Source organism: Nycticebus coucang, chromosome 8 (assembly GCF_027406575.1).
Source record: "Nycticebus coucang isolate mNycCou1 chromosome 8, mNycCou1.pri, whole genome shotgun sequence".
Taxonomy (NCBI): domain Eukaryota; kingdom Metazoa; phylum Chordata; class Mammalia; order Primates; family Lorisidae; genus Nycticebus; species Nycticebus coucang.
Window position 1 is genome coordinate 37,353,323 of NC_069787.1, and position 16,043 is coordinate 37,369,365.

Below are 16,043 nucleotides of genomic sequence, written 5' to 3' on the forward strand. Positions count from 1 at the left end.
CTATTATTTGAGTCTCTTTCCTGTTTATATTGTGAGATTCTAGTAAACTTTGGAAAGAAAAACGTGAGAATTTGAACACAACCGAGAGGCATTTTATTTGAACGTTCAAAAACAGACTGTCGTTTTGAGTGTTTTTGTGCTTTTTACCAGTAATTAAAAAAATGAACAAAAATGACTCAAATTTCATATTAGAAAATTTTTAATAATGCCTATTTGACTTTGATGTAAAATACTGGTTAAAATCCACTCTGCTCGTCTCTTAGATTCCATAAGGGGCTTGTTTGCCTTGTTCACTACGCAATCCCCAAACATAATGCCTGGCTATCAACACACACAGAATACTGGTCTGGGATGAGGTGGGCTGGGACCAAGGAGAGGCATCTGGCACCTTTGTGACCTTTTCTGTGTAGGCACTGGAGAAGTTCCTATTGAACTATCCTGCAGAGAAATGCAGCACACAATTCTCATGGCTTCTGCCTTAGCTCATGAATAAAACTGGTAATCTCAATCTAAAATTCCCAAAGGCACGCCTCTTAACGCTGCTACAGTAATTGCTCATGTACATATTAACAGCTCTCAAAAAACGTGGACCTCATTGACTAATTGGAACAATCTGTCTTGGTATGCAGATGTAATGGCTGTTAATATCAGAGCTCCACTCTGGAAGAACAGACCTTAAAAGATCACTTTCTGAGCTGCACAATTAACCCTCAGCCTCACAGCATGAGGCAAGAGGAAGAATGTGTTTATTTGGGAATGATTAATTTATTTGGGTCTTTCACAACTTTAATACAAGAGGTAGTTTGGGGAGAAGATTTGCTTTGTTATTTTTACTTTTTATTCTTCCCTCATTTACTGGTCAGAATTTGCTTTTTTTAATGCCCTTTTTATGAATGAATTAAAGTTTTCATTCTCAAGAATTAGAATTCCGTATCTTTTCAGCCAGTAGGCCTACAAGATGAGGGTTTCTCAGTAAAAATATTGCCGCTTATCCTGTTACAGGTCTGCAATCATTAGCAGCTGAGATTCAGTGGCAGACAGGGTGACAGACCCCTCTCCTCCAAAAGCTTACACGTAGTGTACGACGGTGAGGGAAGGGGAGTTAATCAACAAGTAAACAAATCAATCAATCAATAATTTCAAAAGTGATGGATGTTATGAAGCAAATAAAATTCAGCAGTCTCAAAGAAAGTAACTGAGATGGGAGGGGAGAGAGCAAGCAGTGGTATAATGAGTAGGCTTAGGAAATAAATGAACCATAAGGAGGGACAATCAGGGAAAGAGCATTCTGGAATGGAAACACAGTGAGAACAAGGTGGAGAGAAGTTTGCAGGAGGTTGGGAGTGGATGAGGGAAAGCAGGAGTCAGATTTGAATAGGGCCTTGTAGGCCACGGTAAGAACTTCAGATTTATTCAACACGTGACTGGAAACCGCTGAGAGATTTTAAGCAAAGGAAAGGTGTATTTTAACCGAAGTGTTTAAAAGGAAGCCTTGCTACTGGATAAAAGAGTGGATTATGGGGGCAAGAAAGACTTTGAAAGAAGCAATGACTATTAGCTAGAAGTGATGGCACATGCCCATAGTCCCAGAAACTCAGGAGGCTGAGGTGGGACAATCCCTTGAGCCCAGTAGTTCCAGGTCAGCCTGGGAAAAGAGCAAGATCTCATTAGTAAGAAACATTACTTTAAAAATATTTTTAAAATGCTAAAAATATATAAGACAGTTAAGTGTGACTGAGACTGTTCCAAGGGTTCCCTATCTCACCAGCAGTAAAAGCCAGAGAGCTTCCCCCAGTCCATGGAGGCCTCACATCATCAGGACTTGACTAGATGGCAACTGCACCCTCTCTCTCTCTCTGCCCCAGCAGCGCTGGCCTCCTGGATGTTTATCAGATGGGTCTGGCAAACTCCGGCCTCAGGGCCTCAGTACCTGCCCAAGTTAAAGTCCCTTGTGGGACATTCTGTATCCCCTACAAAGAAGGATAATATTAATCAACTGAACGAACAAACACTGCTGATCATGGAGAGCTGTCTCTGGAGAAGACTGGGAGGAATGAGCACAAACATTCCACGCACTGTACGGCATGGACAAGAGCTCTCCACCGGACTATTTGGGACAGCATTTCCCTCTCTATGTTCTCACCACTCAGTCCCACAGAATATGCAAATAAGAAGAGTTCCATAGTAAACTGAGTTTGGGAGATTCCCAATTAATGAAAATCTAGGCTTCTCTACTAGAATACTTCTTAAGAGTTTGGGTATGTTTGCTCATCATCAAGCTGTACGAGGAAGACATATTATGCAACATTTCCTAAATCACTTTGTACGTGCAGCATTTAGACTGACTAGTGATCCACAAAGTATACTGGGGCGGATTTTTCTAAGGGTGCTGCCTGCATGTGGTTGTGATAACTTAACTCCCACTTACCCTCTAGTAAAGGAAGAGGCAGAACAGCAGAGACAGAGGCAAATTCAAAGACAGAAGCCATCGCTGAGAATCAGAAGAGGAACCATGGGGTGAGGTTTCCTTCACTCACATCTTCCTTGATCAGATGGGGTACACTGAGGCAACAACTCAGAAATTCCCTGAAATACTGAACTTTACCAATCAGTTCAGAGAAGGTTTTAACAGGGAGATTCAAAAGTTGAAGCTGTATAACAGTATTGTAATAGGAGGGATTTAGAAGTTATTTTATGGTTAACCTAAATATCTTCCATGTATTAACCTGAGTTTAAAAGTATACTGTCTTTTAAGACATCTGCAAACACTCAAGAGATGAAATTTATATTTTTAAATAAAATAGGATTTTGGTGAATTTGCCCAGCTGGTCTCTGTATATCAGAGTAAATGCATCTAGAGACGTATCTATGCTCAATGCAGCACCAGACCAAACAATCTGAGCAGAGAAGCTTTAGAAATTTCCTTCCCATTCCATTAAAAATAGGTGCAGTGAAATTCTATGCCAGGGATTTCAGCAAGGGAAAGAGGAAATAGACTTTCTTTCAAACTTGACTTCTTTCTTTTCTGTATAAATCTTTTTGACTGTCCCTTCTGAGTGACACTGCCACTAAATAACTTGCTAAAGGCTTTAGATTTAAGATGGCTTGAAACCTTTCCACTCAAATTTTGACAGGACAAGAAAAAAAGACAGTAGGTATAGTATGGCGCCCTAGGCCCATAAATCCTCTTGACCTGGACTCACGATACGTCTGATCTGGTGGCCTGCAGTCTCTACCTTTGGTGCACAAAGGTCTCCCAGCCAGCTTTATTTGAGTTCCTGAGCTTGGAAGTGGATTCTGAGAAGAACAGTGTTCAAAGCTCCGGGAACAAATGTAAAAAAGAAAAAAAGGGGGTGGGACTGTGGAGGACTTAAAGCTTATAAAGAAAAAAACCTGTACTGCATCTAGAGGAAGGCTTTTCAACAATAAAACCACCAATACCAAACTGAACTAATATATATAAACACATTTTATTGTGTGTACTTAACATGATATTGTGAGATACAAGTAGATTGTGAAAGGGTCACTAGAGTAAAACGTGCTAGCATGTGTATCAGCTCACATAGCTACCCATTCTTCCTCATCTGTAATCTATTCTTTTAGTAAAAATCCTGACTATAATACACTTATTAACTATAGCCCTCATTTGTACATTAATTATTTTTGTTTGTTTTTGAGACAGAGTCTCACTTGGTCGCTTGGGTAGAGCGCTATGGTGTCACAGCTCACAGCAACCTCAAGACGCTTGGGCTCAAGCAATCCTCTTGCCTCAGCCTCCCAAGTAGCTGGGAACAAGTGCCCATGACAATGCCTGGCTAGTTTTCTATTTTTAGTAGAGATGGGGTCTTGCTCTCGCTCGGACTGGTCTTGAACTCATAGGCTCATGCAATCCACCTGCCTTGCCCTCCCAGAGTGCTGGGATTACAGAAATGAGCCACTGTCCCCCGCTTTACATTAATTCTTTTGACTTATTAGTCTCACATAGCTGCTACTTTGTATTTTGGGGGTGGGGGGGTAAAGACAGAGTCTTACTCTATTGCCCTTCGTATAACTCCTGGGCTTAGGTGATTCTCTTGCCTCAGCCTGAGTAGCTGGGACTACAGGCGCCTGCCACAATGCCCGGGTATTTTTTTGTTGCAGTTCGGCTGGAGCCGTGTTTGAACCTGCCACCTTCGGTATATGGGGCTGGCGCCCTAATCACGGAGCCACAGGTGCCGCCCTACTTTGTATCTTTTAACCCTATTTTTGTTGGAAGACAAGTCATCAAATTATCAGAATATTAGCATAAAAATTCCTCCTAAAGAATTTCTGGGCTGGCATGGTGGCTCACACCTGTAATCTAGCACTCTGAGAGGCTCAGGTGGGAGGATCGCCTGAGCTCAGGAGTTTGAGATCAGCCTGAGCAAGCGGGAAACACCGTCTCTAAAAACAGCTGGGTGTTGTGGCAGGTGCCTATAGTCCCAGCTTCTCAGGAGGTTAAGGCAAAGATCTGAGTGCCCAAGAATTTGAGGTTGCTGTGAGCTATGTTGCACTGCATTCTACCTAGGGCAAAAGAGTAAGACTCTGTCCCCTCCCTCCCAAAAAAGAATTTCTGTTAGTTTTCTGGATTTTTCACTATCTGAATTTCATTTATTATGGTCTAGAATCCATAAGCCTGCAGGCTTCAATGCAGGAGCCGCACCTGTACGATGTGGCCATTGGGACACGTCACGTATGAATGTGGCCAGCCTGAATAAAGATACACAGTAAGTGTAAAAATACAAACTGAATTTTAAACACTTAGCAAGAAACCAGAACGTACTATGTCTCAGCTATAACTTTTGATTTTTGCTCGGTGCCTTTGGCTCAAGTGGCTAAGATGCCAGCCACATACACCTGAACTGGCGGGTTCGAATCCAGCCCTGACCTGCCAGACAACAATGATGGCTGCAACCAAAAAGCAGCCAGGCATTGTGGCAGTCGCCTGTAGTCCCAGCTAGTTGGGTGGCAGAGGCAGGAGAATTGCTTGAGCCTAGGAGCTGGAGGTGCTGTGAGCTGTGATGCCATGGCACTCTACCCAGGGTGACAGCTTGAGGCTCTGTCTCAAAAAAAAAAAAAGAAAGAAAAAAAACTTTTGATGTTGATTTTCATGTTGAAATAATATTTTAAATATTAGAGTAAATAACAAATTATTGAAATGAATTAAATTTTGATTATTTCTGTAACAATAATTATATATACTATACATTGTATTATTGTATAATAGAAATTCTTTTTTTTTGGAGACAGAGTCTCAAGCTGTCACCCTTGGTAGAGTGCCATGGCATCACAGCACACAACAACCTCCAACTCCTGGGTTTAGGCGATTCTTTTGCCTCAGCCTCCCGAGTAGCTGGGACTACAGGAGCCCACCACAATGCCTGGCCATGTTTTGTTGCAGTTGTCATTGTTGTCCTAGCTGGCCTTCAAACCTGCAAGCACTGGTCTATGTGGCCAGCACCCTACTCACTGCGATATGGGCACTGCCCATAGTATAAATTATTAAACAAAATGAAATAAAAATTTAAAATAGAAAATTACCTGTTTCTTTTTGCCTCTTTTAATGAGGCTTCTCAAAATTTTAAATTGCAATGTCTGACTCACATAATATTTTCTATCAGACGATGTTGCTCTAAGTGCTTAAAATTATGCTGAAGTGGTCAATCCAGATAAAAAGTGTAGTATTTTCCACTGATGGAAGGCAAAGAGTTGACAACATTTTCTGTATCTTTCATATCTTTCTGTATATTTCACTAAAGGGTCACCAATCTTCGAACACTTGAAGCCCTTTGATTTTCTTTTTTCCTATTACACAGGTTGAATATCCCTAATCCAAAAATACAAGATCTGAAATGTTCCAAAATCTGAAATTTTTTGAATGCTACCCTGATACTTACAAGTAGAAAATTCCACGCATAACCTCATGTGACAGGTCACACGGTAAAAAACACTGTCACAACTTTGTTTCATGCATAAAATTATTAAAAATATTTTCTAAAATTACCTTCAGGTGATGGGGTGTAAGGTATATGAGGCCCATCTCGAAAGTATCCAGCAATGGTTTTTTTTTTTTTTTTTTTTTTGGTTTTTGGCCGGGGCTGGGTTTGAACCCGCCACCTCCGGCATATGGAACCGGCACCCTACTCCTTGAGCCACAGGCGCTGCCCAATCCAGCAATGTTAAATGAAAAATAGAGACATACCTGCTGGATACTTCCCAGACAGCTATGGTATAGGAAGCACAAATGTATTTTGTGTTTAGACTTGGGTCCCATTCCCAAGATATCTCATTATGTATAAGTTAAATATTCCAAAAACTGAAAAAAATCCAAAATTCAAAACACTTCTGGTCTGCAGCATTTCAAATAAAGAATACTCAACCTGTACAGTAAGCACCAGTTAAAACTTTAACAGATTTATTTCTACTACACTGGTGGTTCTAAAAACAACCTATAGCAATAACAAGAAAAACAACAAAATTGACTTACCAAGTGAAAAATCACGGTTAAAATTTTGGAGACCTAAGAGCTTAGATTCTAAAGGACCAATATGAGCCCAGCTACTAACCATCACAGAAGCTCAGTCACTCCAGCATTAAGATGGGTATGGTAAGAACACTTTTCTTACCATAAGGCTGATGTGAAAATGAAATGGTGCACCTAGAAAGCCCTGGACATAGCAGCACTTATTAAATGGTGTCTACGATGCCATCATTATTACCACTACCACCACCAGAACCACTCCCAACCAACACTCCTACCCTGAGTCTTCTCTTCAGTTGCCTGAGAGCCCCTAGAGTCACCAAGTTTCCTACAAAGAGAACATCTCCAATTTAACCAGGTTTATGTTTTCTTTTCTGAAGTGTCTTCTTGACTGTAATTCTCAGCTATCAGCACACCACATGTTGGTGATACTCCATCAAACGGCCCTAAGTCAAGTTCACATCTATGGATGTGAATGTCTAAATTCACGCACATCTAAGGATGTGATGAGGACTGAGAGAGATCGTGAAGCTTTACCATGACAGGCACCAGGGCTGTTTGATCTTTTGAAACCTGCTCCCTGGCTTTGTAAAGCCAGGCGTTAACTTCTCCACTGAGCCTTCACTAAGTACCAGGGCCTCCTCAATGTTTCTCTTAATTAACACAGGACATACACATGAAAGATCAGCCAGATGGAAGTTAAACATTTCACCAGCAAAGGATGAAACACTCTGCTTTAAAGTGGAATCTTTATTTCAATAAAGTCATTTAACAAAATCTCAACCAATTCCCTCGCCATTCAATGGCAATCACTATGGGACAAAACGTGATCAGTGACACCACAGAACAGCAAACATCAAATAACCATGGAATGATGCTACACATCCAAAGTTCCTTAATAAGGCAGGACAAGGAAAACAGGCCCTGTCTTAAGCTCCAAAGATGAGGAATCTCTGCAGAAAAAGCAACATTTCAGAGAAACCGTTAACAATTCCAGGAATTTATGTAATGTATAGGACATGGAGGGAGTCTGATACTGCAGAAGTTATTTTTAATAGAAAATATCTCAATTCCTCTCTAATGACAGTTCTCTACAATGAGAAATCAAGATAGTATCAAGTCCATAATGGTGCTAAAAAAATTGTTTTCGAATAAGGCAAGGTGTTTATTTGTCATTTTCCTTTCTCCCTCCCTTCTTCTCTTTCTTACAAGAGGCTTCATGGTGTTGCCCAGGCTGGACTCAAACTCTCAGGCTCAAGTAGTGATCGATCCTTCCTATCTTGCATCAGCCTCTCAAGTAGCTGTGACTCCAGGAGCAGGCCACCGCACCTAGCATTTTACAATTTTCAAGATAACTAAAATGCCAAATTGCTACTGATATCCTCAAAAACATTTTGAATATGACCCCTTTTCTTACAAGGACTATGGACTGAAGGAAGAGAGAAGATTCCATTTCCAAAAAAGTGAGATTACAAACTGTTTCATGAAAAAAGAGAGGGACAGAGGTTATCTCAGTTTGCAAAAACATGATGGTACACAAAAGTAAACATTTCTTCAGTGAAGGACTCTTCAATGCCCTTAATATGGCAATGTAGAACCTAATCTTCAAGAAGGCATTTCATACGCCTAAACTTATTTCTAGAAGAAAAAAAGGATACATAAAAGGGGTGCTACCCTAACAAAACATTTAGCCTATACTTTGCAATACAGTGAAGCCTGCGATTGATGTAGGCTCAGTCTCCAGATGGGCTGGTCTGTATTTAAGTTGCGCAGCAGTCTACCATGCTTGCATCAGTGTGGAAAGGGGGGCACCATTCTGGACCTCTGTGTGTGTCAGAAGTGCATGAGCTCACCAGGGTTAGAAGGAAGGCAGATGCTGGTCACCTGAGCATCCCAGAGGTACTCAGGACAACCCAGCAGTCATTAAAGATTACTCTATCTACTTAGAATGTGATAGAAGCATTCCTGGGAAGAACCAAGAGCCATTGCACAAAATGAACTAGAAATCCCGAGTCTGGCTCTAGGGAGAAAGCCAGGATCTGAGCAGAAAGGAGAGAACGTGGGAATGGGTCAAGGTCACACTCCTAAAGACATGAATAGTGAAAACAACCACAGGCTCAAACAGAACGTTAAAATGAAAATCAGTCCCAGAACAGGGCTAGCCTAAAACTGGTGACTTCTTGATAGACCACCCTTAACTTTAACTAGGACTATTGTACGATTCCGCAACAAACAAGGGAGAAAGAAGAGAGAAGAGCCTGGACATATCCAGCCCTAGAGATGGACAAATAATTCGCTGTGTTGGTGTTCTGGTCACAGCTCCCCAGTGCTCTCTAGGACATCAACCACTAGGGTCATGCAATGGACCCAAACCCACAACAGTGCTATTGGATACCTAAGACCAAAAAGGTGTTTTGTTGTTATTATTTATAATTTTTGAACAAGAACTTATTTGGTGGTAAAATCTGATGTGAAGATACATGGGGCTATTTAGAGCACTGATGTTCCCACTTGGTGGGACTGATCGTCTACTTGCAATGCATTTAAAGGGTGCACTCCACACCCTACGGGGCATCTTCTAACACATTTACTGCAGATGTTCTATGATTCTGAATTCTAAAACATCTGGCCTCAAGGGTTTCGGATAAGAGAGTGTGCACCATATGGTAATGTGTACATGGTACGTATTAGGGAAAATGTCTCTGCTTCTATTTATTCGCTAAAATAATCTAAACAGAGCTGAAAGGAACCAGCTGTGAGTTTTACTGCAAAGAGCATCCACAATCAATTTGGATCATTTAAGCTTATTGAAGACTTCAACTCATAAAGTACCAGTAAGCCTGAATCAACAACTCCTGTGATCTTTTATTGTAATAAATAAGATTTTAATTATCTCAGATGGTAAATATACAATGAACCTCTGCTTTATGGAGTTCTCAGAGGTGTTACCTGGAGGTTCTCTTTACATTAACTTCAAATTCAGTTATTAGTGGAAACACGGAATGATCCAATTCCCGTTTGTGTTACGCGAGCCTTTATTTAAGTTACCAACCACAGAACAGTGAATGAGCGTGGAAAGGGGAAAGAAAATTAGGATAGGATGGAAGCCATCATAGAAAACGGTGGGTCGACGGACAACAAAAGCTAAGTAGTCATGGAAGAAATGAAACAGGACATTCCTGCTTTAATCACTGGAATAGTCAGAGCTTTTTAACTTTGAGGACACTAAACCACAGCTACAAAGTCTGATTTGCCACAGAAAGTAACATGGTTATAGGTTGCAGGGATCACAGTTGACATTGAGGGTAGAGGGCATTTTCTTGCCTACCCAAACCCTCATCTTTATTCTTTAAACTTACCGAATTCTAACGATCTCAGTGCCTTTGCACACCCCTGTTCTACCAGCAAACTCCATCTACCTCTTCCTCGTCTCATAATCACAGTCTCCAGGGAGATCTTTTGTCTTTTGGGAAAAGCCTGATTTGCTTCAGAGAATATATCGCGACTGAAATTACACAACTGTTTATGAGATCACGTAAAATTTCTGTGTCACCACCACAGCATGAATAACTTGATGGCCGGGACTGTGACTTTCTGGTTTACCTTTGTGGACCAGCACTTGTAACAACAGAAGATACCCAAGAGAGCCCTCTGCTTAGCAAGGAAGGAAACTGATTAAGCGCGTCTGAGGCCCACACTGGGTCTCGCAGCCTTGGCACACCGTGATCTGACTCTCTTTTCTAACTTTAACTGAGCTGTAAAGAACTCCGGCTATTGAAGAGCTTTTGTGTTTGTTTGGTTTTGTTTTGACAAGAAGTTTGTTCTTGTTAACTATTACAGACTGGATGCTTTTAAGTGCAAGAAACTACAAGACTAAGCCCTGAATTTCAGCCAGGAAAATGTGGAGAGGTCTCATGTCTGGGTGCCTCCAAAACTGTCTCAGATGACCTCAAAGAATTCCTGGGAAGCAACAAAATCTACACAGTTGGGTCTGTTTCCATTTACCCTCAGGGAGCAGATCCAGCTTCTTATGAGGCAGATGCTTAAAATTCAGCCTGCAGCGCTGGAGCACAGAGGGAGCTGTTGAAATTCCCAAGGTCGTGACTGCATCTCAAGTAGAAACTCAAGGAACCAGGACCAACAATGCTGTTAGGAATAGGCAAGGTACATTTCCTCTCTAGAAATCACAGGAGGATGGAATAACTTCTCAAGAAACAAATCCTCCTTATTCAAATGCATTTAAAATGATCCCACATAAGGGAAAGGAATATTCAATTCTACCAAACATACTTTCTTTCTCTACTCCAGAGACACAAAAGTGACATTAGTGACTTTTGGAGGACAGATAATTCCCTATAGTGGGGGCTGCCCATGCATGGGGTCCTCAGCAGCATCCCTGGCACCTACCTACCCACTAGAAACTAGTAGCATATTATTGCCAACAATGGTGACAACCAAAATGTTTCCAGACTAGCCGGGCGTTGTGGCGGGCGCCTGTAGTCCCAGCCACTCGGGAGGCTGAGGCAAGAGAATCGCTTAAGCCCGGGAGTTGGAGGTTGCTGTGAGCTGTGTGAGGCCACGGCACTCTACCAAGGGCCATAAAGTGAGACTCTGTCTCTACAAAAAAAAAAAAACCAAAATGTTTCCAGACATTACCTAATGTCCCCTGGGGGGTTGGGGACGGTAAACCACCGTCCCCAGGTGAGAACCACTGCTGTTTTCTTGTGCAATTGTCAACGACTCCCCTGTAGCCCTTTCACACAGTGAGTAGAAGACAAATAAATAACACCTCGATGCTTATAAATTTTTTTCCATAATAAATTAGATTTTCTAACTTTCATTCGAGTTTCTTGGAAAACGGTATAGTTATATGAAAAGAAATAAACCAAGCCTGATATGTTTAAACAGTGTAAAAATCTCAGGAAGAGCTGGTGTTAATAAAGAACTCAAGTAAAGCAATTTAACATAAAATATTACAGACATGTTTTGGGCAAAAGTAAGCAACTTTCCTGTGTCTATTTTTAAAGTAAATTTAATTCAGTTACCTTAAATCTCTGAAATTCAAATTCCTCCAAATATACCATTAAGTAATTTAACATGTTTACCACACTATAAAAAAAAAAGGAAGCTACGAACTAGACAACTTTAGATGAGGGTCACTACGAAAGCTTTGGGACAGACTGTGTTATGGCCCACTATTTCACTGCCAAGAAACACAGCTGACAGCGTCCTTTCTGATTCACCTATGGCAAGTTCCAACTTGCTGGGTTTGCAGGTATTACTGGAAGGCTTCATTGTTTTCCTCAGCACAGATTTGATGTTCCTTGATTTTTGTGTGTCTCAAACCTTTCATGATGACCCACCTGTAGGTAGCCCTACTGTCTAACAGTACTTAAAAGAAAGAAATCCAAACGCTTGGTCAGACACTAAGTCTGGGCATTGTAGCTGCCATTTCTAATTAGATTTGGGATTCAGTGGCTCTCTTTGAATGATGGAAAATTAAAAAAATATTCATTTTAAGTCATAAGGTTTCGAAAGAATTTACATGTCTTCCTTGCCTTTTCCCATGACCAAGTAGGAGGACAGGCTGTCTGGGCATGAGGCAAGGGTGCTGACAAAAGAGGAGGGCCCAGTGCCCAGCTCCACCGTCCTCATGTCCAAGGTGGCCTTCAGATTAAGTTTTTCAGCTTTCAGGACAGGTCTTCGGTCCAAAGCAACATTAACTGAACACATGGCAACCCAATTCTAAGACAAAGAGGCTTCAGCGCCAAGTTGGCTGGACACAACTCACCCCTCCCCCTTCAACTCACACTGCCAATGGGGACCTGTCAGCAGGACCAGAAGGAAAACCTCACGCTTAAAAACATAATGTAATTTTGCTTCTAGGAATCAAGTTTCCAAGTTCAAATAAAGTTAAGACTTCTAAGAAATGATTCATTCCATTGAAAGGGTGGAGGGGAACCCTACTTGTGAGACATATAATTAGTGTGACGAGGATAGGAAATCCCACGGATAGGGGAGAGTGACTGCCGGGAGAATGCGGGTATCTGTCAGCTAAACGGGAAAAACTTTTCTTAGGGCTTCTGAGAAATCTCTGGTTTCTCTAGGAACAGTGGATAAGAAATAAATCAATGTGTCCCTAGAGTCATGCATAAACAATGAAAGAGTAGTGATTTTCTCATCCAGTTAGGGGGCCTCAGCTAAGCACCAAGGACACACAAAGGGCTCAGGAATGGACTTGAGGAGCTAGGGAGAAGGATGAGACCCTATCAATTAGATGTAAATCTGCATGTACGCACACAACATGGATGTTCTTTGTGAAGGACATCTCAAGAATGCATCAGATCATCAAAGCAGGACATGACTTAGTAGAAGTTATTAAACACCATGAGTTAAAAACCTTTCTCAGCCACTGGGCTCCTTTGAATTAAAACATGTTACCAGTTCAAAGTCACTCCCTGGCTGACTTCAACCACAGGCTGGAACCACTCCTACTTTGTTGTTCCACACACTTGTAAGGCTTCCCACATGCAGAACCAAAAGACAAACATGTTTATCACAACAAAAGAATATTCACACAACTTAAATTAGCAACAGAAGGGATGTGCTATCTCTACCCAAAGTTAATAAAGGCATTGGAGCCGTGCTCCCTCCCTCATCCCAGCCCAAGGCAGCTAGTGTACCTCACATCCTTCTCTGTTTGGTAGCTTGGATCTAGGGGAAGAATGACAGAGAAGCAGCAAAGTGTCTCTATCAATCCCAGCAAAATTAATCTCAGTGACTTATACCAGCAATAGTCACAGCCTCCTGCTCAATAGCTTAAAACAACTTTGCTACTGAGAAAAGGTTCTGAGTCTCTTCTTCATAGGTCACTAACTTTTCTTTTTCTAAAGGACAAAAGTGAGGTCAATCAAGTTTCATACAAAATAGCACCTTCAGAAAGCAGGGTTTGGGAAATAGTGAAAAGAAACCGTCAAATGAGACCAACAATGGACATGACAAGGGGCAAGTCTGGTCAGAGGACAATGCCTGTGACTTTCACATGTTCTTCCAGTTGAACGAAGATGAGAAACCTCATGATGGATATCCACCTGCCACACTATAAAGGATTTCCGGAGAGGCAAACTTAGGTACTATACAAGTCTGATTTGCAAAATGAGAATAAGGACATAGCATCTAATTAACATAAAGACTCAAAACACAGCCACACTCTGAGAGCTGAGTTCCTCTCACCTCAACAGGAAACCTCCTGCCGTTGATGCTGTGTTCAGAGCCTGCCGAGCCATTGCTGTGGCCCCAGTGAAATTCCACCTTCTCAGCTTTGAATCTGCCAGGCAGGCCAGCGCCACTGACAAAATAGTCGTCTTTCAGAAGGATGGCAACTGTGTAACATGGAAGGGAAGGGAGGAAAACAGAGTGAGTTTCAAAACCAAACTCATGATTTCGTCGGCTGCTTCTAATAAAGTTCATGATTACCATGATGTGAATTATTTTCTCGCATACCTGTTAAAATAAACAAGTCAAAAAACACCAGCCTGAATAAATTAGTACAGTCTAGCTGCAGAATACTCTCAGATAACCGTTTGCCTCTAAATCATGACACTTCCCAGGGAATGATCTCAGAATTATGTATCCATTTAACCGAAGTTTTAAAAAATGGAGACAGAGAATAAGTTGGTATTAATCAGTATCTCCTATTTCTGCTTGATGATCAAAATTATCTGGACAAAGCAAGATGTTCCTTTTTCAGCACTGACTCTTAGGGCTACCCCAATATTCAAGGTCTGGAATGAGATTAGAAATAGGCGTGAAAAGACATATGCAAGAGGTGTGTTTCTCTGACGAGAAAGTGTAGGCACGTTATGAAGAAAAAAAAAAGTGGGTTCTTCCTAAACAAAACAAATAATAATGGGAAGACATCGAGGAGTCTCTGTATTTGGGAATGGAGCACAGCAGAGTGTAGTAGGAAATCAACTCATGGAGTCACTCAAACATGGGCAGATAACCAGATAATTCTTTATTTGTTGCAGTTTGGCCGGGGCTGGGTTTGAACCTGCCACCCTTGGTAAATGGGGCCAGCGCCCTACTCATGGAGCCACAGGCACTGCCCTAACCAGATAATTCTTTACTGCTTCTTTTCTTTCCAAGCATAAGAAAATTTCCCTTAGCCCAGTCAAAAGGACACGTAAGAACATCCACAATATAAGGATCTCAACCGGTTCAGACCCTAAATTTCGGAAACATACCTCTCTTCCTTAAAACCCAGGAAAGAGAAATTGAAAATAACTTGGATTTGCCCTAGCAGAAAAATTATTTCTCCATAAGGAATAGAAGAGCTACATGCATAAGAAACAGATTTTGTTCAAGTGATACATTTCCTTTTTTCCTAAGGTGGATTCATTCATTCATCCATCCATTCAACAAATACTGGCTGCTAAAATACATGTAAGATACGTATGAATATACTACAATGATTTGTGATCAAAAGCCAAGCTTGGGTCAGCCATGGGAAAGCTCTCATATCCTGATTGTCACTTTTTCCTAAAGAGATCCCACTTAGAGCTTTAGAGAGAAACCCTGCATGAAAATTAGGTCTCCATAAAAGATAGGGACTAGACTAATGACCCATTTCTAGAACACTGAAATTAGTTTCAGTACTTCTGTATATAAAGGAAGCATTAAAAGCAAGTGAAGAAACCTTTCTCATATAAATCCTTTTTTATTGCATTCAAAAGGCAGTTTTTCTCTAACTTCTGAAAAAAAAAATACATTGAATGTTCAATTAGTAGGACAGTGAATTAAAGGATAAAATGAAGTAAAAGCAAATGTTTCTTGTGCCAGTTAAACATGCTATGGCATTGTTCCACCTTTTCTGTGTTGAGCACGTTTTAGAATAGGCATTGGCAAACTTGTCTTAAGAGGGACTAAGTTAGTAAATATTTTAGGTTTCACAGGCCAATTACTCAATCTCATTTGTGTAAAACAATAACAGCCAAAGATAATATACGAATGAATGGGTCAGGCTATGTTCTAATAAAACTTTATTTAACCACCCTGAAATTTAAAATAATTCTCAAAAAAAAAGAAATAATTCTCAATGTTTCATAAAATATTCTCCTTTTGATTTTTAAAAACTATTTACATAATAAATGTACAGTGATGAAGTCTATCTTTTTGTGACTCCTAAAATAGCAGATATTACCTAAAATATAAATTTACATACATGCAGATGTTACAAAGTATCTTCTAAAATATTACATTTTACCAACTATGTACCTTTAGTTGCAGTGTCAAAACACCCAGACATTAGCTGAGTAGAGTCTTAAGTATTGTTGATTATTCTCAGCTGGTGATAAATTCTATCGATAACATTTTACATCCACAGGACGAATGCAGAGCATTTTGTGTGCATCTGTTACAACACACTCAGGGACGCAGCAGCATCTTATAAATATTTGATTTTACCCAAATCATTTATATCTCTGTCAGGGGTCATTTTACTTGTTTTATATGAATAATTGAAAGCATAATTAGGGAACTGTAC

General features: G+C 40.7%; 1 protein-coding gene across 4 annotated transcripts in view; it reads right to left on the reverse strand.

The window, feature by feature from the left end:
* Nucleotides 1–16,043, reverse strand: part of PTPRG (protein tyrosine phosphatase receptor type G) — a 773,199-nt gene that overhangs the window by 285,836 nt on the left and 471,320 nt on the right. For all 4 annotated transcript variants that reach the window (XM_053598712.1, XM_053598711.1, XM_053598714.1 and 1 more), the window contains one exon: nucleotides 13,733–13,881. In XM_053598712.1, the coding sequence (XP_053454687.1) occupies nucleotides 13,733–13,881 (149 nt within the window). The remainder of the gene's footprint in view (nucleotides 1–13,732; nucleotides 13,882–16,043) is intronic.